This window comes from Nomascus leucogenys, chromosome 18, assembly GCF_006542625.1.
Source record: "Nomascus leucogenys isolate Asia chromosome 18, Asia_NLE_v1, whole genome shotgun sequence".
Taxonomy (NCBI): domain Eukaryota; kingdom Metazoa; phylum Chordata; class Mammalia; order Primates; family Hylobatidae; genus Nomascus; species Nomascus leucogenys.
Window position 1 is genome coordinate 9314554 of NC_044398.1, and position 24179 is coordinate 9338732.

Genomic DNA, 24179 nt, shown 5'->3' on the forward strand with positions numbered 1-24179 from the left:
TCCGTGTTCAAAATCACGGATTTTGTCCATGTTATTGACATCAAAAATTACTAATTGAATTTTTACAACAATTATGATTGGAATATTTATACACATGTAAGGCTCAGAGGTAATGCTAGATGTTAAGAAAGAGAAAACTGTTTATAAGTTACTATAATCTTTTATGGACTATGGCCATCTGTGCTCATCTTACACAACCACCCTCTCACCAGGACTAACATGAAAAAACTTAAAGTTTTAAGGTGTCCAAAGATCATTCTAGAAATCCATCCCTGAGTTAAGAACCATGGATCTGAGCATAAATTTCTTCCCTGAGTGACTCACTGATTAGAAAAATGCATGGTCTTCCTGTAAGAGTGCATCTAAGAACCCAGTGAGACCAAACCATCCCATAATTTAAGTCACAAAGGCATCTTACAAATGCCTGTCACTTTGGCAATATCCCTGCCAAATGAAGAGACTCCTTAGGTCCCTGGAAACATCAGTTTTCTAGATGTCTCTACAATCTAGTTTTCTAGACTCTCTCAGGAGGTCTCTGAGACATTTCAGATTCATCTACATTTTGGAAAATCCAGCATGCAACCCACAAGCCTCCTCTCTAAAGAGACTTCTGCACATCTCTGCCATTTGATATTTAACATGGAATGTATCACTAGTTCCTCTGTGTGAGCAATCCCTACATAAACCCTGTATTTATTTTCATTTTATAACAAGTAATAATAAGCTTGTACAAAATCTTGCCCATGCCGAATGAGAAAATCCAAAACTATTCTTAATTGTTGAGAAGACACATAAAAGTCATGATGAAAAGAAGAAAAAATATATCCACATCCAAAATGCAACAAATATTTTACTGAACACTTTGTCAGAAACTTGTATAGTTAATCCAGATCACCAAATAACTCAACAGTTAATTTGTACTTGGCTTGAGACTTCTTTATGCGTTTTGTATTAAATATGTTGTTTGTTTGCAGGGAATGGAATATGGTGTTGAGGGAAGAAAAGGGATGTTGTCCAAATAATCTGACTTAAATCGCTAATTGGCCTGACGTTGGCTCCTGTTCAATTTTATTTGCCACTCATCCAAACATAATGGCCAACAGAGCAGCAGAGCTCACTGGGCAACAAAGACAGCCAACTGGCCACCTGCATCCATAGGGAAACAATGTACCACTCACCAGCAATGCTATGCTAGGCTTCGGTGTCCTAGGAAGAATAGTGGTACTTCACAGGTCAGTTTAAGGATTTAATATAATACACAAAAAGTGCTTAGAACAGTGCCAGGATTCATAGAATGTTTTAAATAATGGTAGTAACTACTACTAGTAGCTATTATATGCCACCATTATTAGTACACATTCCAACACTGGAGAGTACTGATTTGCCTGCTTAGAGTATGTGGGTCTGTTTTCTTTCTTGCTTTTTTTTCTTTAAAAATTTTTTAAATTGTTTATTTATTTTTACTTTTAATTTGGGCATATAGTAGGTGTATATATTTACAGGGTCTGCTTTCAACAGGAGTATCTAAAATGTACAATTGCTATGGTACTGAAACAGATTACCTTTGTAAATCTTTGCCTTCAACTCCTAGAGATTAAGGACCTCTCATGAAGAACGCTCCCTAAGCCTATTTCTACCATTTATCTGGAAACCAGCCTGCAAACTTGTGACCTCTTCGTTATGTTAGAAAACATAAGCTGTGCTCTCACTTATATAAATTAGTGTTTCTTTCCTCTCCAGATATTCCTGGGAACATTAATTTGCCTGCTGTTGGCTAGCCAATCTACCATCCCTGGAATTAAAGCCAGAGACTAACAGAAAATTGAGACTCAATTTGGGACTTTTTGACAAGGAAATTAATGAAAAAATAAGGGAAACCAAACAAGACAATACAGGATCAGAATGAGCTGTCAGTTGACCACTCACCCCCACTTTCCCAGCATGCATGGATCATCTTACAAGCAGTTAACAGGAAAGGAAGTAGCAGTATGGAAACTTCCCCATCCTCAATACATCAAAAAGAAGAAGTTCAAGACAGCACAGGTTATCTAGGTCCAGTAATAAAAAATAAGCATAGCACTCATTTGTCCCAGGAGACCAAATGGGAAAATAAGACTAGAAGTTGTGATGGGTACTTTCAGCTTACACAAATGACACCCATTTGTGTAAGTGTGACTCTTGGCCCCATCTAGACAGGTCTATGTTATAGCAAATCCCAATCCTTCCTGCTCCCCCTCAGCAACTCCTGGGCAACTCAGAAGCACCTCTTGGGCTTTCATGTTGCCCCAGGCACTGTTTTCCCTCAGGGACTCAGGCTGAGTGTGAACCAGCAAGAGACTGAACTACCTTGAGAGTACAATTCGGGACAACCCCCAGCCCTGTATCTTACCTGCAGAATCTGTCTCATCGGCAAGCACACTCTGGGTCGATGCTGGCGCTGGGTCCTTGACTCCATGCACCTGAGAAGCTTCTTCCTGGTTTGTTAAAAATGCAAAGCACAGATCACATTCGAGGGCTTGCAACTTTAGCAAGGAATTCTGCCAGCAAAAGCAGAACATGAGGCCAGCTAAGTAGATGCCTAACACACAGCAGTGTGTCCGCAGCTCCTGCAAGCACCTTCCTCCACTGCCTGGCAGGAAGAGGGTGGTGGCAACAGCTGCTTCAGGGAAAGAACTGGTTGTGCCAGAATCATATACGCATCATTCCACATGCAGGCTCAGTTTCTGCCTCATTTAAATCCTAACGTATATGGATTATCTGTGACACATGGGACTGGTGATTTTGTCAGCAAGAGACGCTGCATCTGGAGAACGAATCTGAGAAGATATCTGCTTCCCGGGTGCTTGAGGCTTTACGTTTTGCGAGTGTTTCATTCATTGTGCTGACATCAGGAAGCAGAAGACATTAAGTCCCTCCCTGGCTACCATTCATAAAAGCCATCGTCCCTCCAAAGCAAAGACTGCAGCAAACCACAGTGCACAAAGAGTTACTGCTGCAGAGGCTGCATGGCATCTAGGAGGGGCTTTGAGGCTCCCTAATCCACATCTGTATGCTGGGGTGTGTGTGTGTGTGTGTGTGTGTGTGTGTGTCTTCTAAAGTTACTTCTCTTACATGAGAACAGGGTGAAAGAAAAGGGTGGAGGGAGATGACCTTGGTCATTTAGCATAACCCAGCCACTGAGGAAGAAGCAATTTATCTTTCATAGCCCTCAGCATAACCTCCCACCCACTCTCTTCATTTCTCATTTAAAATTTCTCCCATGATTCTTAATAAGAACAAAGTCATACAGATTGACGCATGCATCCTGCCATGATGCAGATGCCAGCAAATTAATTCCCCCGACCAGGTGAAAGTGAGTCAGCCTGAGTCCCTGGCCAGGCTCTCTCCCTCTCCACGAGAAGGTTCTGCAGGTCTCAGCTGCTCTTCTACCCTCCCAGCTCCAGCAGGGGTGGGCACCGGGAGCAGAGCCACTGGTCCTTTCCCTGCTAGGACCCTCCAACACACACAGGTACACACACACCTACTCACACCCTACCCTCTGCATATCCTTTCCCCCACACAGTGTCACTCCCACTCCACAGCCCACCCCTGCCACATACACACCCTCACCCCCTACTCCACACACACACACACATACACCCTCAGCCCCTAGTGCTCACCTCCATCCTACACCCACTCTCATACCTACCCCTCACCTCCTATTCCACACAGATGCTCATACCAAACCCCCATACTCTCATCCTTACTCCCCACACCTACGAACACCCCACCTTCCACACACACACACACCCCCTTACCCCACAGATACCTCATACCCTCACATCCAGCCCCTGAAACCTCCCAGCCTACTCCACACATACCCATGCACACCCACCCCCCACACACACCCACATCCAACTCCCATGCCTTCACATACTATTCCACACACACACCCCTGCTCCATACACACCTTCACACCTTTCCTCACATAAACATCTATCCAACATCTCTCACACCCCGACTCCTCCCTTCCTTGCAAGACTAAGTCCCACACACACCCCTTGATCCATTCTGTTGATGTGAGTATGAACCTTCAGTAGTGTTTTACAAGCTGCCCACCAAGGGATGTCTAAAATCTGTTGTCTCTTCACCATTCTGAAAGCAGCAGGTGCCTAGGCAGGCTCAGGATCACACTTCTGCTATGCCCAGAGATGGGGTGGGACCCGGCGCAAACCTCCTAAGAGCTCAGGGGCTGCTGTCTGGGAGCCCATAGCTCATGTGACGCACCTGTGTGGGACTGGGCCATTTTTTTGGCTTCCTCCTCCATTCTGGGATGTTTTCCCAGCAGCTGAGTGTGGAAGCAAGAACTGAGGTTGTTGACAGGAGCTGCAGAAGGAGCAGGGACACCAAGTTTCTGGAAGGATTTAGTATTTAGTAAATAAGCAGCTGGGAGGCAAGCAGAAAGATCCCAGGCAAGTTTCCTACTGAAGGACATTGGAAATCAGTGACCTCTCAAAAAGAGCAAAACTACCCTGAAGATTAACAAATGCTGCCATGGGAACGCAAAACGGTGCTGCCACTATGCAAAACAGAATGATGGGCTCCCAAAATATTAAAAATAGAATTACCATATAATCCAGCAATTTCATTGCTGCATATCTAGCCAAAACAATTGGAAGCAGAGACTTAAACAGATATTCATACACTCATACTCATGGCTGCATTACTCACAATAACCAAGAGGTATGTTTTGGATAAAATAGTGTCTCTACAAAATCTATACGTTGAAGCCCTAACCCCCAATGATACTGTATTTGGAGACAGCCCCTTTAAAGAGGCAATTAGGGTTAGATGAGGAAGCGACATCAGGGAGACAGACAGAAAGCAGGCCATGTGAGAAGGTAGCTGTCTGCAAGACAAGGAGAGAGGCTCAGGAGAAATCGACCCTGCTGGCACCTTGATCTGGGACTTCCAGTCTCCAGGACTGTGAAAAAATACATTTCTTTTGTTTAAGCTTCCAAATCTGTGGTATTTGTTATGGAAGAACTAACAGACTAACACAAGGTGGATGCAGCCTAAATGTCCATGAGCGGATGAATGATAAACCAAACGTGGTTACGCACATACAATGGAACATTGTTCGGCATTCAAAAGGAAGGAATTCTGACACGGGCAACATGCCACGACGTGTATAAACTTTGAGGACATTATGCTAAGTGAAATAAGCCAGTCACAAAAGGATAACTACTGTATACTCCCACTTGCATAAGATATTTAGAGTAGTAAAATTCATCGAAGCTGGAAGCGGTGGCCTAAGCCTGTAAATCCCAGCACTTTGGGAGGCTGAGACAGGCGGATCACTCGAGGCCAGGAGGTTGAGACCAGGCTGGCCAACATGGGGAAACCTCGTCTATACTAAAAATATAAAAGTTAGCTGGGCATGGTGGCACACGCCTGTAATTTCAGCTGCTAATGACACTGAGGCACGATAATTGCTTGAACCCGGGAGGTGGGGGTTGCAGTGAGCTGAGATTATTGTACCACTGCACTTCAGCCTGGGCAACAGAGCAAGACTCCATCTCAAATATATATATATATATATATATTCATCAAGACAGAAAGTAGAATGGTGGTTACCAAGAGCCGGTGCTGGGGGGTGGGACATAGGGAGGAGATGGGAGCTATTGTTTAATGGGTACAGAGTTTTATATTGGGAGGATGAAAAAAGTTCTGCAGATGGATGGTAGTGATGATTGCCCAACAGTGTGACTGTACTTAATGTCACTGAACTACACACTTGTTTAAATGGTGGCCGGGCGCAGTGGCTCATGCCTGTAATCCCAGCACTTTGGGAGGCCAAGGCGGTGGATCACCTGAGGTCAGGAGTTTGAGACCAGCCTGACCGACATGGTGAAACCCTATTTCTACGAAAAAATACCAAAATTAACCGGCTGTGGTGGCACACACCTGTAATCCCAGCTACTTAGGAGGCTGAGATAGGAGAATTGCTTGAACCCAGGAGGTGGAGGATACAGTGAGCCAAGATCGCACCATTGCACTCCAGCCTGGGCAATAGAGCGAGACTCCATCTCAAAAAAAAAAAAAAAAAGAAAAAAAAAAAAGAAAGGCAACAAAAAAGGCCAGGTGTGGTGGCTCACACCTGTAATCCCAGCACTTTGGGAGGCAGAGGTGGGAGGATCACTTGAGGTCAGGAGTTGGAGACCAGCCTGACCAATATGGTGAAATCCTGTTTTTACTAACAATACAAAAATTAGCCAGGCATGGTGGCCGGTGCCAGTAGTCCCAGCTACTCGGGAGTCTGAGACAAGACAATTGCTTGAACCCAGGAGGCGGAGGTTGCAGTGAGCGGAGATCATGCCACTGCACTCTAGCCTAGGTGACAGAGTGAGACTCTGTCTCAAAAAAAAAAAAAAAGTTAAATGGTAAATTTTAGGTTAGATATATTTTAACATTTTTTAAAAATGAATGAAAGGTAAAGGAAAAAGAAAGGCTAGCATTCTTTCTTTCTTTAACTTTACCTTTCATTCTTCTTTTTAAAATTATAGAACCAGCTGCCTGTCTCAAATTTGTAAGTGCTCTGGTATATTCTGCAAAGCAGAAGAGGGCATAGCTTTCAGGTTCCCACAGAACGAGATGGAATGTCAGCTTTGCTACATACCATGTGTCTGACTTTGGCCAAGCATCCTAGTTATTCTGGGCCTTAATGTCCTCTGTATAAAGGGGCAGTGTTAACAGCAACAATGGTACTTGCTCTAAGAGATGCTCTCAGAATTAAACGAGGGAAATCATGGAAAGCTGGAAAGCACTTTGCAGAGCACCAGCATGTTGCAAACACACAAGGACTGGATTCTGTGTTTAGTATGACTATCTCCAAACCCCAAAGGCTGCCGGACAGAGCTCTGGCCATGTGGCAAGGCTGTATACTACACTGACACTGCGGCCTTGACTCATCACTTGACCCCCCAGGGTCTTATTTCTGCACCTGCCTAGCAAGGCCCTTAGGCTACATGACTTCTAAGTCCCCTAACAACTTTAAAGGAGAGAAAAGCAAACAGGCACATGGACTGGAGATGGATGCACAGAATCTGGCATGGATTGGGTGCTTAGACACTGTGTCTGGAATGGAACCAAATGTCCAGACAACACAAATAGGTTTCAAAGAATTTCACTGCACAGGAGTTCACATTCAGAGATCCCTGGTCTCCCATAGGAAGAGAGGTATAATGCCATGACCCAGTTATGGCTAGAAGTATCCATTGGTGGCTGGGCACAATGGCTCACGCCTGTAATCCCAGCACTTTGGGAGGCCGAGGTGGGTGGATCATTTGAGGTCAGGAGTTCTCTACTAAAAATATAAAACTTTAGCCAGGCATGGTGGCATACTCCTGTAATCCCAGCTACTTTGAGTGGCAGAGGCACGAGAATTGCTTGAATCCAGGAGGTGGAGGGTGCAGTGAGCCAAGATCATGCCATTGCACTCCAGACTGGGCAACAGGGGGAAAAAAAAAAAGAAGAAGAAGCATCCATCGGTTGTTCTCATCCATCTTCCTCTGCCACTTTCTCCCTCACTGTACTCAACACTAAGCAAGACTGAGTGTCAAAGGAGATCTAGTTGTATGGCTGGTTTATTCCTTCTTTAGCTATTAGATAGGACTAAGCTTAGAGTAATGGGGAAGAAATTAAGTAGCAAATGGAACAGGAGACAAAAGATGAAGGTCTGGAGAAACAAGAAGATCCCCAAGTAGAAGGGAAAACAAACTGTTGTAAATGGAAGACAAGAAGGCAAAGTGGAAGAAACTCTGCAGATCAGCTGTCCTCAGTAATATTCCTTCTCAGCCCTCACTGACCCATTACCTGAGGACAGTCTGCCTTTTGGCACCATGGGCCACTTGTAAGTCCTCCTGAACAGACAGTGGGGACTTGGACACACTGGGTCCATGAAGAGATACTTGTTCTGAGGATCAAGGAACCCAGGACAAGGGGACGGGGAGATTTGTCTATGAGTAATCTACACTAGCAGTCCCAACCTTTTTGGCACCAGGGACCGGCTTTGCGGAAGACAATTTTTCCATGGACTGGGGGATGGGGATTGTTTTGGGATGAAACTGTTCCACCTCAGATCATGAGGCATTAGGTCCTCATAAGGAGCGCGCAACATAGATTCCTCGCATGCACAGTTCACAATAGGGTGCATGCTCCTGAGAATCTAATGCCACCACTGATCTGACAGGAGGCAGAGCTCAGGCGGTAAAGCTCGCTGCCCACTGCTCATCTTCTCGGGCTGTGCGGCCCAGTTCCTAACAGGCTACAGGCTGGTACTGGTCCATGGCTCTGGGGTTGGAGACCCCTGATCTACACCACTGCCACATACATGTCCTTCCAGTGGATGGGTGATCTGGCCTACCATGTCTGTGCCCTGCAGAGCCACCCCAAGAAGGCTTCAGGATAGCTTGCAGTGAATGTGCAGAGTTCGTGTCCACCTTGCAGGCATGATGCCACATATCCAGCTCCACATGGAAAGCCAGGCAGCTTTCCATGCAAGAGCTGCACTAGGCTCTGCAGTATGAGGCTATTAGCAGCCCCTTCCTCGTGGGGCTTCCAGTCTAGTGGGGAGATCACTAATAAGCAAGTGAACAAATCAAACAATCATGACAGTTATTATTGTCATAGGGCTATGGAGGAAAGAAACAGCAAGCCCAGGGAGTGAGTGACTAACCACCCATCTCACTTCCATCTGCCCGACTTAGCGACCTTTAATGCAGGAACATGCTTTTCCCTCTACAGAAAGATGAAGGACCCTTCATTCCGGGTCCTAGTAAACCCCTACAGTCCTAGTGCCACCTCAACCCAGCACTCTCTGATAGGACTTCCACTCTCCCTGCCTCCCCAAGCCCATCACTCAGGGCCAGCCTGCTAGTGCTTTTCCTGGTTTATATCCAAAGTCTCCTCAAACGAATGTCTAGAATCTGCAGGAAAATTGAGTAAGGGCTAACAGACCCTGTAAAGAACAATGATCGCCCCTGCTGCTCCAACTATCCCATCTGGTTAAGAAAGAAGCCACAGAGAAGTTTGTGAAATGTAGGTGTGGTTTTCTTTAAAAAGCTAATTTTTCCCGTTTACATAATGGAGAATATGCTACTTGTTTTAGAAAATACTCTACTCATTTTCTCTCCTCTACAATTACTCAGGTCCCACTTTAGTTGGGTTGAAATAGAGAACACCCACACAGGCTGGATGGTTAAATACTATTTTAAGGTGACTTTGTCTGCAATTCACCAGTCCCAGAGCAGGCACAGCTTACATTTAGTTCGTATGAAAGGCTTTAGTCCTCCTCTCCCATCCTTTTATCTGTCCAAGAATTGCATATAGATCCCCTATGATGATATGAAGCAAATCAAGTTGGAAATCTGCTTAAAACTGGGGACATGTCTGGGTCTCCAAACATCTCCATTTCTACTTACCACTCTTCTTCCCTGAATTTCAATGTTTCTTGAATATATTCTCACCCACATACATACAACACCCTTCCTTTCCATCTGCTGATTCACCCGCTCTCTGCCCCATCCTCCTCAGACCCTACTCAGCTCTAGTTGTTTTGCCACCAAAATCCCAACAAATTATTGAGCCAGTTCTGATTATCTTATCTCAGCAGGGGGCCCCCTAGTGTCTCTTTTAGCATCTTGTTTATTTCCTTCACAAGGCTCGCCACATTGTGTAATTTTGTGTATTGTTTATTGGCTCTTTTCAGCTCCATCAAGAGCTAGCACTGTACCTCCATTGTTTACTGCTGCATCCTAGCACAATGTGTAGAAAAGAGCCAGTCAATAAAAAGACTGCCATTGTATCTGAGTTTTGTTTTTCTGGGTCCTCTAGCCAGTATTTGCAGGGGGGGCAGGGGTCTCTGAGTATCCAATATTGACCCCTCCTGCTGCCCTGGTTTAGAAACCTTAAAGTGCTTAAAAATCACAGGGGAGTTTACAAAAGACGTGCACTCCCAGGACGTGCCCATTCCAGAGATTCTGGTTCAGTAGGTCTGGGGCAGGGTCTTTCAACACAAGAAGTCCAAGGGCCCTATTCCCTGGGGCCTTGGCACACTATAAATATCTCAGTTGCCCACTTAGCTCTACTTGCCCCAGGGCCAAAAGCTATTCTCTGAGCCCCAGCCCTCTGATTCCCTCATTGCTTTTTTATCCTTCGGTTGGTTCCCTTGAAAGCTGTCCCCACCCCTACCAGGAGGTATAAAGTATGAAGTGCTCAGAAGCAAGAAGGTATTGCTTCCTGAACTTCTGGATGTTCTTGCCAACGAAGTGGGACTTCTCCCAATGTCAACCATTACAAGAAAAAGCCAAATTTATCCCTCCCCTAAAGTAAAGACATTGGACTTTTGGCGAATCCCTCTGGGGACAGTGTCACTTATGTCTGAGCATGGTTTGCAGCACAGCACACTTCAGCTCAGCTCACCCCAGCTTCCCTCTGTTCAGGAGCTCAGCCTTCACTCCCTGGCACCTCGCAAAGGAGAAATTCCATGTAGGAGAACAAGCTATTCACTTTAAGGAGCCTTCTGTTGACAAGAAGATCCAGGTCTTATTCAGATCCTATCAGCAATTCTTTTTAAACAAGGACAACCTAGCCACAATATACAATAATAAAACCCACATTTCCTTTAAGCTAAATGACTTCAACCTGGAAAGGGCGAATCCTATACTTGATTTCACCTCATTGTGATATCCTTGTTATGTTCACTTTATTAAATGAACAATAAGAACAAGATGTTTGGGAGAGAATAATACCATTTTATAAACTGCCTTTTTTTTTTTGAGATGGAGTCTTGCTCTGTTGCCCAGGCTTGAATGCAGTGGTGGGATCTCGGCTCACTGCAAGCTCCACCTCCTGGGTTCACGCCATTCTCCTGCTTCAGCCTCCTGAGTAGCTGGTACTACAGGCGCCCACCACCACGTCCGGCTAATTTTTTTTTTTAGTAGAGACAGGGTTGCACTGTGTTAGCCAGGGTGGTCTCGATCTCCTGACCTTGTGATCCGCCCGCCTCGGCCTCCCAAAGTGCTGGGATTACACGCGTGAGCCACCGCGCCCGACCCATAAACTCCCATTTTAAAGCAGAACTCTGAGCTTTTCTAGATAATAAGACTGATTTTTCTGAAAATACAATGTGTCTCACTTACAACTCATGGAATGAACTTCAATAGTTTCTCAATGGAGTTACTAGTACTTAAATTATCCAAAAGCGCAGGTCTTAAGATGCATAAGCCCCTAACTAGTCATTTTTCCCAGAACATTAATTAAATCCCAAGGGCTGAAGTCCAAAGCTAGTCTGGGTTGTAGCCCATATGGTTGCTTCTTTGTGGCTTTGTTTCCATTTATTTTGGCCCTGAAAAATATTTGCCTTCAAAACTAAACTTAGTAAGATGGGCGCACAGGAGATGGCCCACTGGGCCCTTAATCTGGCTCATTCTGTGTCACAGGGCAAACCACCAAATGATGCTGGCTCATAGGCCATCTACTTTTTCTGATAACACTACCTTAACTACGTCAATTTCTAAAATTCAATGAATATTAGAAATCAGAAAGTATTCACTGAAAATCATAAAATCACATGCCATATGAAATAACATATATCTATGCCTTTAAAGATGGCAGGTCACATTGGAAAGCATGGCCATTTCCTCGAATACTAATTTTTAAGTTATATATTTCTAAATTTTGAATTGACACATAATAATTATACATATTTACAGGGTACATGGTGAGTTTTGATACATATAATATATAGTGATCAAATCACAATAATGAGATTATTCACTACCTCAAATATTTACCATTTGCTTGTGTTGGGAACATTCAAAATCTTCTCTCCTAGCTATTTGAAAATCCGTAGTAAATTATTGTTGATGAGTCACACTACAGTGCTGTAGAATACTAGAACTTATTCCTCTTATGTAGCTATGATTTTATATCCTTTAACCAATCCCTCCCTATCTCTCTCTCCCCCTCTCCCCCTTACCCTTCCCAGCATCTAGTAACCACTATTCTACTCTCTACTTTTATGAGATCAACTTTTTTTTTTTTTGAGACGGAGTGTCGCTCTGTCGCCAAGGCTGGAGTGCAGTGGCACAATCTCAGCTCACTGCAAGCTCTGCCTCCTGGGTTCACGCCATTCTCCTGCCTCAGCCTCCTGAGTAGCTGGGACTACAGGCACCCACCACCATGGCCAGCTAATTTTTTTTGTATTTTTAGTAGAGACGGGGTTTCACCGTGTTAGCCTGGATGGTCTCGATCTCCTGACCTCATGATCCACCCGCCTCGGCCTCCCAAAGTGCTGGGATTACAGGCGTGAGCCACTGTGCCCAGCCAAGATCAACTTTTTTAGCATTCACACATGAGCGAGAACATGCAGTGTTTATCTTTCTGTGACTGGCTTATTTCATTTAACATAATTTTCTCCAGGATCACCCATGTTGCTGTAAATGACAATATTTCATTCTTTTTATGACTGGATAATATTCCACTGTATATAAGAGAGTGGGAAATTAGTAGGATGAAGAGAAGTACATGAAAGAGTGAGCAACAAGAAAAAGGATCGAGATGTCATGCCAGAGAAAACAGGAGGAGCCAATGGGACAAAGTGGCAGGGGAGCTGGGGAGACGGGTAGGCTGCCAGGCAAAAGGCAGCACAGGTGGGTCAACTAGGCAAGTCCTGCCTCAATGCCTCTGCTCAGCCCAACACCTCTGATGCTTCTCCGAGGCAGTTCCCAGACAAGGAAAAATAGAGGCAGCTGCTGGCATGGCTTCCACTTTTTCTGCCAACACCACACTAAGGATTCCCCTGAGGGTGAGGCTCACAGACCTGGTTTCCCTGGAGATAAGAAAGCAGGCTGGATAGTTGCATCTGAACAACGGGGCAGAATAAACCAGGCCTGGAAGCCATTCAGAGCTTTTTTGCCATGCAGTTCATTCAACTGGGAATGAGAACTAGTATTCACACCATGACCATGTTGGCTACAGGATGTCCTCATTGACACTGATAACAAAAGTTGTCTAAAATTAAATGAATCATAGGATACTGCTCCAGCTGAGGAACAAACCTTGGTAGGGGAGCAAGGTGACTCTACCTCAACTCGGAAAGCCATACCAGAAAAATGCTAAGTGGCATCCTGCAGGGGTCCAGCAGAGAGGAAAATTACCTTGGAGATCATGCTTCCAGAGACCAACATTATGCAGCCCAGCATCTAATTACTTCTCTTCTGAGAACAGCACTCCTAGATCCTAAGTGGGAAATATGGCCCAAGTCTAACAAATCAGCTTATTCCAAACACCAGTATCACAGGAACTGGTTCAGAAATGGGCACATGCCCCAAGCCAGATAAATGAGACTGAAGTATGGGACTTTTTAGAACTAGGAAGGAGAGACTGTTATTTCACCGTGTGGTAGGCAGAATCCTAATGGTAGCCATCAAGATTCCTATATCCTGATAACATAATCAAACACTAATCTAGGTACTTCTATGAAGAGATTTGTAAATGTAATTAAAGCTTTAACTCAGCTGACCAAAGATACAGATTACTTGGCTGAGCCTGGACCAATCAGGGGAGGCCTTTAAAATACACGGAGTTTCTTCCAGTTGGTAGCAAAAGACAACATAATAGAAATTCAAAGCACAAGAAGGATTTGCCACGCTGTTGCTGGCTCCAAGACAAAGGGTGAGGAGGGGGAGCGTGACAGCCTTTAGAAGCTGAGAGCTGCCTTCAGGTGACACCTAGCAAGGAAGCAGGACACACAGTTGCACAACTACAAGGAACTAAATTCAGGCAACAACCTGAAGAAGCTGGGATGGGGGCTCTTCTCCAGAACCTCCAGATAAGAAACTACCCCAGCCAGTGCCTAGATTTCAATTTTATGAAACCCTAAGCAGAAAATCCAGTTGAGTCCACCCACATTTCTGACCTACATAACTGTGAGCTAATAAATAAATGTTTGAAGCCACTAAGCTCTTGGTAATTTATTACCCATTAATAGAAAACTAATATACACTGGAATTACTAAATAATTTGTCCCTAGAGAGGGGCTGACCTAAATAAAGATGAACCCAATATAGAAAAAGAAGAACCGAGAGATAGAAATAGATGGCATCTCCAATGATGAGTTTTCAATCCCCGGACCTAGCCATGCATAGAGCCTATCCTGATCCTAAGTTTTCTGCTATATGTCAATAACATCCTGTTGTTATTAAAACCAAGTTGAATTGACTTTCAGTCACACCGAAAGAATCACAGATACTTTTTAAAACATCCTCACTCAACCCCGAACTAAGGCCTAACCCTATAGACTGGTTAGCATTTGAATAGAAAAATAGAGCTGCCTATTCTTACAGAAATAATACCATTCAGTCAGCTCAAGAATGTTAAAGGCCTAGGAAGCCTCTTTCTAGATCATTTTCACAAAATTAACACAATTTTGAGGAAGAAACACATCCTGAACAAAACAATAAGTACCATCTTGAGGCTTGATATGGTTTGATGCCAAAATACCTATAGGATAAACTGTGAATGCTAATAAAAACACAATCTAGTCCTTCACATGGAGATACACAGAGGCATAGACACATGCATACCGACTCAAAGAGGGACACTGCATGTGTGCAAATTGTGCTACTTTGAACAAAATTAACGTATTAAAAGGATTCTTCATAGATATCTTTGACATTGAGGCTAAAGTTTAGTTATTGTGACCAGCATAATTGAACAGTTAAGAGTCAACAGTAGTATGGGAAGAAAAATTAATTTTTCATATTGATTTCAGGTAAATAAATCATCTCTTTCATACCAAGCTAAATAAAAATAGGTATCTCCTTTGTAGAATAAGACTGCAATTACAGATCCAAGGTTAAACTTCTTACTATTGATATTAGGTCATTATTGAACATCTGTTGCATGCTAGTAATTTATTACATTTGTTTCTTATAAGATAGCCTCTTCCTCTAGATTCTAATGGTATTCCTAAGGCATTTGTCCTCTTTTGGTAGAACCACAGTCAGAATATAGCACAACAGAAGTCTGAATCCATGCTCATTGTGAGCATCTTCTCTTCCTCTGGTTCCCCAATAACCAATGAGTGTGACGATGACACACACGAATCTGGAAATCTCCCAGCTATTTTTGGTAAAGTCAATACTAAATTTCAAAGCAACAACAGAGGCAGAACATACCTTTAGAATGCCCTGTAGGGTCAATTAACAGCAAAAATATTTCTACCTTATTCTATAAACACAAAGAGCACTCATAATGGAGTCTTCAGAATAGAGTTACAGTAATATTTTTCCATTAAAGAGATGCTATTATCCTCTCACTCTAACCCATTTATGCCCAGTGTTCCATTATTGGAACGCTAAGCATGTGGGAGTTATTTATATCCTACTGCTCAAGGTCATTGCCAAGGTCTGATTGCAAAAATTCAAAACATTGCAACCTTGGGCATAAATGGACTAAGCACTCATAAAGGGAGCACAATGCAATATCAGAGAACTTGTGCTTGCCTTTTTCAGATGTTTTAGGTTCTACTAGTTACCAGGTGAAATGGCTTAGCCAGTGTGACGGTGTTAACATTCCTCATGAAGTAACAATGTGACTGAAATTTCTCCACCTTCAAAAATCACTTATCTTTCCTACTGTCTACCTCACAGTTAGAAATGGGGAAGCAAGGTGGGAAGAATAGATTATCATCCACTTTTGACCCTCACTGTTGAGTCTACCAATTTCTTCTCCCCTACAAAAGACAACACCATCCTTTCCCATTCCATGACCTGGATATTATAGGACTCAGCGACTTCCATCTGGGTTGGTTTCTTCCTCTCCATCAGTGGAGAGGAAGTTACTGACATATTCAGTTACTTTAATGTCCAGGCTGACAATCATGCTAATGTCTGACTTCATAATTCCTCAACCCCCTCAATTCCAGGATTCCTTCCACTTCACTATGGCTGGATGCCTCAGCAAATTGCCATAAACTTCACGATCTCAAACCTTCTAAACATAATCCCCATCCCTTCTATCTCATTCACTCCCTGCAACTGAACTTATTCTATCCTCCTAATTTTGTTAAGGTTTTAGATTTTTCTATGTTCCTACAGTGAGTCATCCCACTTAGACTCTTTACCATGTGGGAAACATACATGGTGGAGACAGACACCTGTCTCTATGGTTTTATTCTGGGGACAAAAAAAAAAAAGTCAGTATATCCACCTAGAATTATTTCTCCCACTGATGCCTTAAGTCTTAGCTACCTTGAAATCCTCACCATTGGAGGTATAGTTAATTGGTGTGCAAAAGACTGATGCAACATTTATCCATTTTTGCATTCCAGGATTTAGCATCTGCTTCTTTGTGCTCAACACATCTCTCTTGGGTAAACCCATTAACCCATGACAAGACTGTTTTATTTTTTTCAGATTTATAAGCTGGCTTTTTAGGCCTGGAGAGGATAAACTATAGTGATGGTCAATGCCAGCACAAGAGTTTCATGGCCAATAATCCTCAAAGACAAGGGAAATAAGGAATCCATGTAAGGTCACCAAAGCTTCTCCTTCAAGGTCAATTGGCTTGTGGCTGACCTTACCTATATGGCCTTGAAATTCCAGGTCAGAAGTAAAATGTAAGCAAACTCATATTCACTCAACTGACATTGTTTTATCCAAAAGGTAAATGCAAAATACCTTCAAACTATCTATAAGATAAGAAAATTAAGTGTTTTTCCTGAGCACAGAGGCCGTGAACAATTTTTGAGGTGATCACTTCTTTCTGTATGATGATGACATAAAAGTTGGGTTGGGTGAAGTATAATAAAGAAGAAAAGAAGGCCCATGGTGACCCAGAGCTTCAGCCTGCTCTGGCCATACCACTCTGGATCCCCAGTTGATCACAATTCTTCACTTATAATAATGTGGCCTGTCTCTCGTGTGAGACTGATAAATAACTATGCTAAGCACATATGTCACTGCTATTGCACTACTTACTATTCACTCCCCAAACTAGGCTTCAGACGGTGGGTTGGCCAGGAGGAGGCCTTAACCATGAGTTACTTGGTTTTCCTTATTCCATCCCTGATGGGAAGCTATGGCTACATTCTGCAAGCACTGGGAAAATGGAAAAAGGGTAGAATCAATGAATGTTAAAATTGAAAGGTCTCAATACTATAAGATCTCACTTATAAGTGGAATCTAAAAAAGCCAGACTTTTAGTAGAAAGTAAAATAGGGTTACCAGAGGCTGGTGGGGAGGAGGTGGACAGGGAAAGGGGAGACATTAGTGAATGGGTATAAAATTTCAGTTAGACAGGATAAATCAGTTTTGGTGTTTTATTGCATCACACAGTGACTATAATTAATAATAATATATTGCATATTAGCTGAAATAGAGGATTTTAAATGTTCTCATCACAAAGAATGATACATATTCAAAGTGTTTAATAGGCAAATTTGCCTGATTTGTTCGTTCCATAATGTATCAAAACATCACATTGTATCCCATAAATATATACAAATGTACAATTATTATTTGTCATTTAAAAATCGAATTAAACTTAAAAAAAATATCTAAAAGGACACCTAGAGTTAGTCCAATTCAAAACTTCCTACAGAGTTAGAAATGGGGAAGCAAGGTGGGAAGAAAAGATTATCATCCCCTTTTGACCCTCACTGTTGAGTCTAGCAATTTTTTTCTCAGTAGTTTTAGTTTACAAACAAAACTAAAAGAAGTTGATGTGATGCTCTTTCATACATAGTCTGGGAGTTGGAAACAGTAGTTTGAGGACCCAATATGGCTTTCTTTATTCAGGGAAGGAGAGATTCATTAGTTTTCTTTATAAATATTTTTCTTAATTGGGACTGAAGCAAGGAATATGATCTACAAGCATACAGAGAGTAAAAACAATCACTTTTCTTCATTTTATCTTTCAAATACCTTTCTGATCTATTGAATGCTTATGATTACATGGACTGGCAGACTGACTAAGACCAAGGATTAACGTGGATGAGACACTGACAAATCTCAAGTCTATAATATTTTCCAGTCAGGATTCAAAAGATCCTAACCCCCAAAATCTGATGTCTTACAGAGACAGAGTCATACAGCTCAGGTGAATGTCAGTAGGGACATTTAATCAGTTTTTTTCTGGAAAAAAATCCTATACTCTAGTCTCAGAGACACCAAAAACTGTGGAATAAAAAATGCAATTCCTATCAAGAGACTCAAAGTCAAAAACTGGGAGCTCTAGGCTGGCAGAAGAAAAACGAGACTGGCAGGTGTCAAATCTATACTCATGCCAAGTGGAAACAAGAAGTTAGTGAGCTCTTCAGCCCACTAGGAAAGTATGAGAAACACACACAGAGACAACATATGTGGATACGCTACACCATGTATCACCATGCCAGGCAGAGAAGACCTCGGGTGAAGTGCCAGCTCTGGAATCAAGCTGAGCCCCATCTGTCAGTCACAGAGCAAGTAGACAAAGAAGTACAAATAGTAGAAGTGAAATACCAGATGTAAAATTTGGGGAATGTATAAGGTACATATGTAGCATCTTGTAATTATTACCATGTTCAACATATAGAAACATCTGGAAAACACTTGTGGTCCATGCTTCTCATTCAAGAAACTCTTTTTTGGTTTTAGACTTGCAAGTTGGTATGGAAGAGAGTGCAGTTATGGAACTGGTAGGTTCTTTATAAGGATGTGTGGGGAAGTGGTGAATAAATAAAATAAAGGAACAAAAACCAATGAAGAGAGCTAACATAACAAAAAGTTCTACCTTATATGTTTATTTAGAGATGGGAAGCATACTCCTGTGAAAAGTCAGCTGTACAAAGAGGCCAGAAAACAGCTCATAGTAATAAAGATATATACGATAGATAACAACAGCTCTGGTCAACAACCAGAAACAAGTATACAATAAGTTACAGCAAGGCAAATGAAAACTATGACTATATACCAAATATGAATGACCCTCATGAACATAATATGGAGCAAATGAAGCCAGACACAAAAGAGCATATGTAATCCATGAATAAAACACTAAAAAATACTAGTTATCCTCATAGGAGAGTAGTGACTGGAAGGAATTACAGAGAGGCATCTGGGATGCCGGTAATATTTTGTTTCTTGATTTATGTGCTGGGTGCACACTTTGTAAGAATTCATTCAGCTGTATACCTCTGACCTGTGTACTTTTCTGTATGTATTTTCTATCCCCATTAAAAATATTATAGCAATGTTTCCCACTTGTGTACCATAGGGACTCTGTCGCCTAACAAAATGTTATTAGGGCCGGGTGCGGTGGCTCACGCCTGTAATCCCAGCACTTTGGGAGGCTGAGGCGGGCGGATCACAAGGTCAGGAGATCGAGACCATCCTGGCTAAACAGGGTGAAACCCCGTCTCTACTAAAAATACAAAAAAATTAGCTGGGCGTGGTGGCGGGCGCCTGTAGTCCCAGCTACTTGGGAGGCTGAGGCAGGAGAATGGTGGGAACCTGGGAGGCAGAGCTTGCAGTGAGCGGAGATTGCGCCATTGCACTCCAGCCTGGGTGACAGAGTGAGACTCTGTCTCAAAAAAAAAAAAAAAAAGAAATGTTATTAGGTGGTTCTTCCATAAAAGAGTTTGGTGTTCAATAAGTTGAGAAATGCTGGGAATGATGTAGGACATTTCAATCCATGAGTGTGAACACATCCACCCTCCTTGATGGTCTCTGTCCTATTCATACTGCACCTCCTTCAAGATTCCCCAAGGTCTTTTCTGGTCTCCCAAATTTTGGCCACAACAGAAACTGCGTGAAAGAATGTGGGTCAATCTATATAGTTCACCCCCGATGGAAAAAAAACACTGTCAGCACATACTGTATTCAACCAGTCTGGATCAGCAGCGTCACCTCTGTATGGAAGTGCACACGTTTAAAATACGGTGCTGCCTGCTGTTTCAGATGGACTTCTCCATCCAGCGCTCTTACGCTTAGGCAATCAGTGCAGTGAGCTGGCACACTTCATGTCATTTGCAAATACAACATAGTGAAGGAATACAGAAAAGCAGATTTTCAAATATAGCTTTTCAAAACTGGGATTTGGGAATGCTCAAGTGATCTCAGCATTCTCATAGATTTGCAGCTCAAAAAACAGTTTCTCCCAAATACTTGAAAGTTATTGTGAGTTGACTCTTACAATCGCCTCATTTTTCTAGTCACTTATGTCAAAACAAACCTTTGCTCCTTTACAACTAGCATTTTGCTTGTTCACAGTGGGGCAGACAGCTGCGTTCACTGATTCAGGCTCTTGCCTCTTTTCTCTTAAACTCTTTTTCACTCCTTACTATGAAGAAGATTGTAGAATTTGGAGCCTGTCTGTATGCACACACACAAAAATAACAATTCTGTGTTCTTGTCTTTAGGACATTTTTTACCACTTTAGCTAATTAACTTGGCTTAACCAAGCAGCTGGTTTACCTTTAGCTATTTATTTCTACCAAGTTCTACCAAAAAGAAAGAAAAGGAAAATAAAATCACCTAAATTAAGAGAAATACCCTTTTTGTGGGGTGGGAGAGGAAGAGGAGGAAGGGATGCATCTTCAAAACGTCAAATAAACAATTTGCCTAAAGCCCATCATTTCTCTTTTTGGCATCTGATCATCGGGTCTTTTCATTCTCTTTGCTATGATCCTAATCAGACATACTAAATACCACCCACTACTACTTAATTTACAATGAGGACAAGAAGAGCCAGACAGAGTATTCCAAACCAATGTCTTAAAGGCATTCATTATAATAGATATCATAATTACATTACATTAATTTCATACAGGAGAATTCAATTACATATTCCAAAGAAAATCCAGAACAAGCTAATTAACATCACAATGACCAGTTTGGTGGGAAATGATTTGGATTGGAAAATATGGCTTCATGTCTCAAAGTCTACTAAGAAAATCACATTGCAAACACTAAACTATATCATTCTCAGTGGATAAACAGTAAGTATGATTATGTTTGAAATTGCAGAAGCTGTTAGGAAAAACAGAGATGTAGGCAAAATAAAATTAAGAGAAAATTTTACAAATGTTAACTGTCACCGCCACGGTTATACAATCCTGAAGCAAAGCTGAAAAGAGTGTAACAAAATGACTGCTGGACTTGGGCTAGGGCCAAGACATCGCGAGCCACCTCACAAACAATATTTTAAATGTTTCTCCGGAAGAAGGAAAAACATTACCAATTGAACAAAGAACTATAAGTATTACAAGTTCACTTAAAAGCCAAAATACTAAGTTTTCATGAGAATGAATTCCTAGTACCGTGAAAAAGAATAGTAAATCTCATGATTGGCTAATTCATGTTCTTATAACCAGTAATGATTGCACCTACCTCATTTAAGTCCTGCCGAGTTTCAAAAGCATCCTTTGGCCAAATGGCAGTCCTCTGGTCTATTCTATAAAATACAAAGAAAAATTATGTCCACTTAAAAGAAACCTTTCAGTGATGTACATGTGAAGCTGGTGGCTACAAATCTGGCTGTACCCCTGATAAAAACTCTTGGTTGTGTCCCACTGCCTGTAGAATAAAATACAGACTCCTTACAATGGCCTGCAGCACATTATAGTGCTTGAACCCTGACAGCGTTCCTGGCCCCCTCTCCTACCACTCTCACCATTGTTCACCACACTTCAGCCACCCTGGCCTTCTCTCTGTTCCTTGGACATGTAGTGCTTGCTCCCTGTTCAAACCTTCACCCTTGCTCTGCCTGAGCCCACACTGCTCTCCCCTGGGATCTGCATACAATTCACTCTTATTACCATGTATGCATCTGCTCAGCTCACAGGGCACCTCCCCAAGGAGGCCTCCCTAACTAGACAAGACATGCCCTCACCCTCACTGTCTAGCATACTGTCCTGTACATTTTCTTCTTAGCACTTCCTCCTATTGAAATTATACACTTATTTGCGTGTCCACAGTAAAGTGTAAGCTCCAAGGAGGTATTGATTATGTTTATTTTCTATACTGCTAAAACCTCACCTATTAAAAATTCAATAATTGTTTTGATTGAATGAATGTGATCTGATACAGTTGCAGAAAGATACCATTTGTCTGCTGAAGACAGCTTATGGAAATTTCATCCTATCTCTTAACTCACACAATAAATGTTGTAATATTTGCTGGGTACCACGGTGCAATGGTTTGGATGTGGTTTGTTCCCACCAAAACTCATGTTGAACTTTGATCCCCAGTGTGGCAGTGTTGGGAGGTGGGGCCTAGTGGGAGGGGTTTGGGTCATGGGATCTGTGACAGGGGAGGGATATGGAAGTGAGCTCTTACTCAGAAATAAATTTGTTCCCATTGTGGTTTTGATTTGCATTTCTCTAATGATCAGTGATGTGAGCTTTTTTTCATTTGTTTGTTGGCTCCATGTATGTCTTCTTTTGAAAAGTGTATGTTCGGCCAGGTGTGGTGGCTCATGCCTTTAATCCCAGCACTTTGGGAGGCCGAGGCATGCAGATCACTAGGTCAAGAGTTTGAGACCAGCCTGGGCAATATGGTGAAACCCTGTCTCTACTAAAAATACAAAAATTAGTGGGGCATGGTGGAAGGCACCTGTAGTCCCAGCTACTTGGGAGGCTGAGGCATGAGAATTGCTTGAACCTGGGAGGCGGAGTTTGCAATAAGCCGAGATTGCGTCACTGCACTCCAGCCTGAGCGACAGAGTGAGACTCAGTCTCAAAAAAAAAGTGTCTGTTTATGTCCTTTGCCTACTTCTTTTATGAGGTTGCTTGTTTTTTTTCTTGTAAATTTGTTTAAGTTCCTTATAGATGCTGGACATTAGACCTTTGAGGGATGGGTAGTTTGCAAAAATTTTTTCCCATTTTGTAGATTGTCTGTTTACTCTGTCAATAGGTTCTTTTGCTGTGCAGATGCTCTTTCATTTAATTAGATCCCATTTGTCAATTTTTGCTATTGTTGCAACTGCTTTTGGCATCACTGTCATGAAATCTTTGTCTAGGCCTGTGCCCTAAATCTTATTGCCTAGGTTGTCTTCCAGGGTTTTTATAATTTTGAGTGAAAATCAAATACCGCATATTTTCACTTATAAGTGGGAGCTAAATGATAAGAACACATCTATCTATGAGACACATAGAGGGGAACAACACACACTGGGGCCTTTCAGAGGGTGGCGGGTGGGAGGAGGGAGAGGATCAGGAAAAAATAACTAATGGGTACTAGGCTTAATACCTGGGTGATTAAATAATCTGTACAACAAACCCACATGACACAAGTTTACCTGTGTAACAAGCCTGCACTTGTACCCTGAACTTAAAATAAACAAAAAGAGGGAAGAGAAGGGAAGGGGAGGGGAAGGGAGGGGAGGGGAGGGGAAGGGAAGGGAAGGGAGGGGAGGGGAGGGGAGGGGAGGGGAGGGGAGGGGAGGGGAGGGGAGGGGAGGGCAGGGGAGGGGAGGGGAAGGGAAGGTATTCGTTCCCTAGAGAACAGCTTGTTGAAAAGAGTCTGGCTTCCTTGGTTTCACCCTCTTGCTTCCTCTCTCACCATGTGATCTCTGTTCAAGCCAACTCCCCTTTGCTTTTTGCCATGGGGGAAGCAGCCCGAGGGCCACACCAGGTGCAGCCGCCCAATCTTAGCCTTTTCAGTGACCATTATTGTGAGCCAAATAAATTTCTTTTCCTTATAAATTATGAAGCCTCAGGTATTCTGCAATAGCAACACTAAATAGACTAAGACACATGGCGAAGCTGGGTTTTGCCACTACATGGCTGACAACAGAAGAAAATGAATTTAAGGCATATCTACTCAAAGTCAATTTTCTTTAGCTTACAAACAAAAACAAAATACACAAAACTCCACTGTTGAAAGATCCTTAGGTCCAAATCATAATTTGTCAAATTCTATGGTCCAATGTCATCTGTTAAATAGAATTCAAGTTTTTCTGAGACAGTCTGAATGCTATTATATAATAAACATATTAACTTATAGTTATTATCCTTATAAAAAGGCCAGTTATATTAATGAATAAGAGATTTGTCAGTGTTAACATTTATAAAAAGATTTCTTTGGGGACCTAATTATTTAGGGTTACTATTCTGCTCCAATTTGAATCCTGAAGAAAGCATACATATCCTCTAA

At 42.4% G+C, this 24179-nt stretch overlaps 1 protein-coding gene across 11 annotated transcripts in view; it reads right to left on the reverse strand.

Annotated features, from left to right (window-relative positions):
- FAM13C (family with sequence similarity 13 member C) overlaps positions 1 to 24179 on the reverse strand; it is a 116549-nt gene that overhangs the window by 34850 nt on the left and 57520 nt on the right. For all 11 annotated transcript variants that reach the window (XM_030798800.1, XM_012497048.2, XM_003258245.4 and 8 more), the window contains 2 exons: positions 21414 to 21477; positions 2390 to 2474 (listed from right to left, as the gene is read on the reverse strand). In XM_030798800.1, coding sequence (XP_030654660.1) covers positions 2390 to 2474; positions 21414 to 21477 — 149 coding nt within the window. The remainder of the gene's footprint in view (positions 1 to 2389; positions 2475 to 21413; positions 21478 to 24179) is intronic.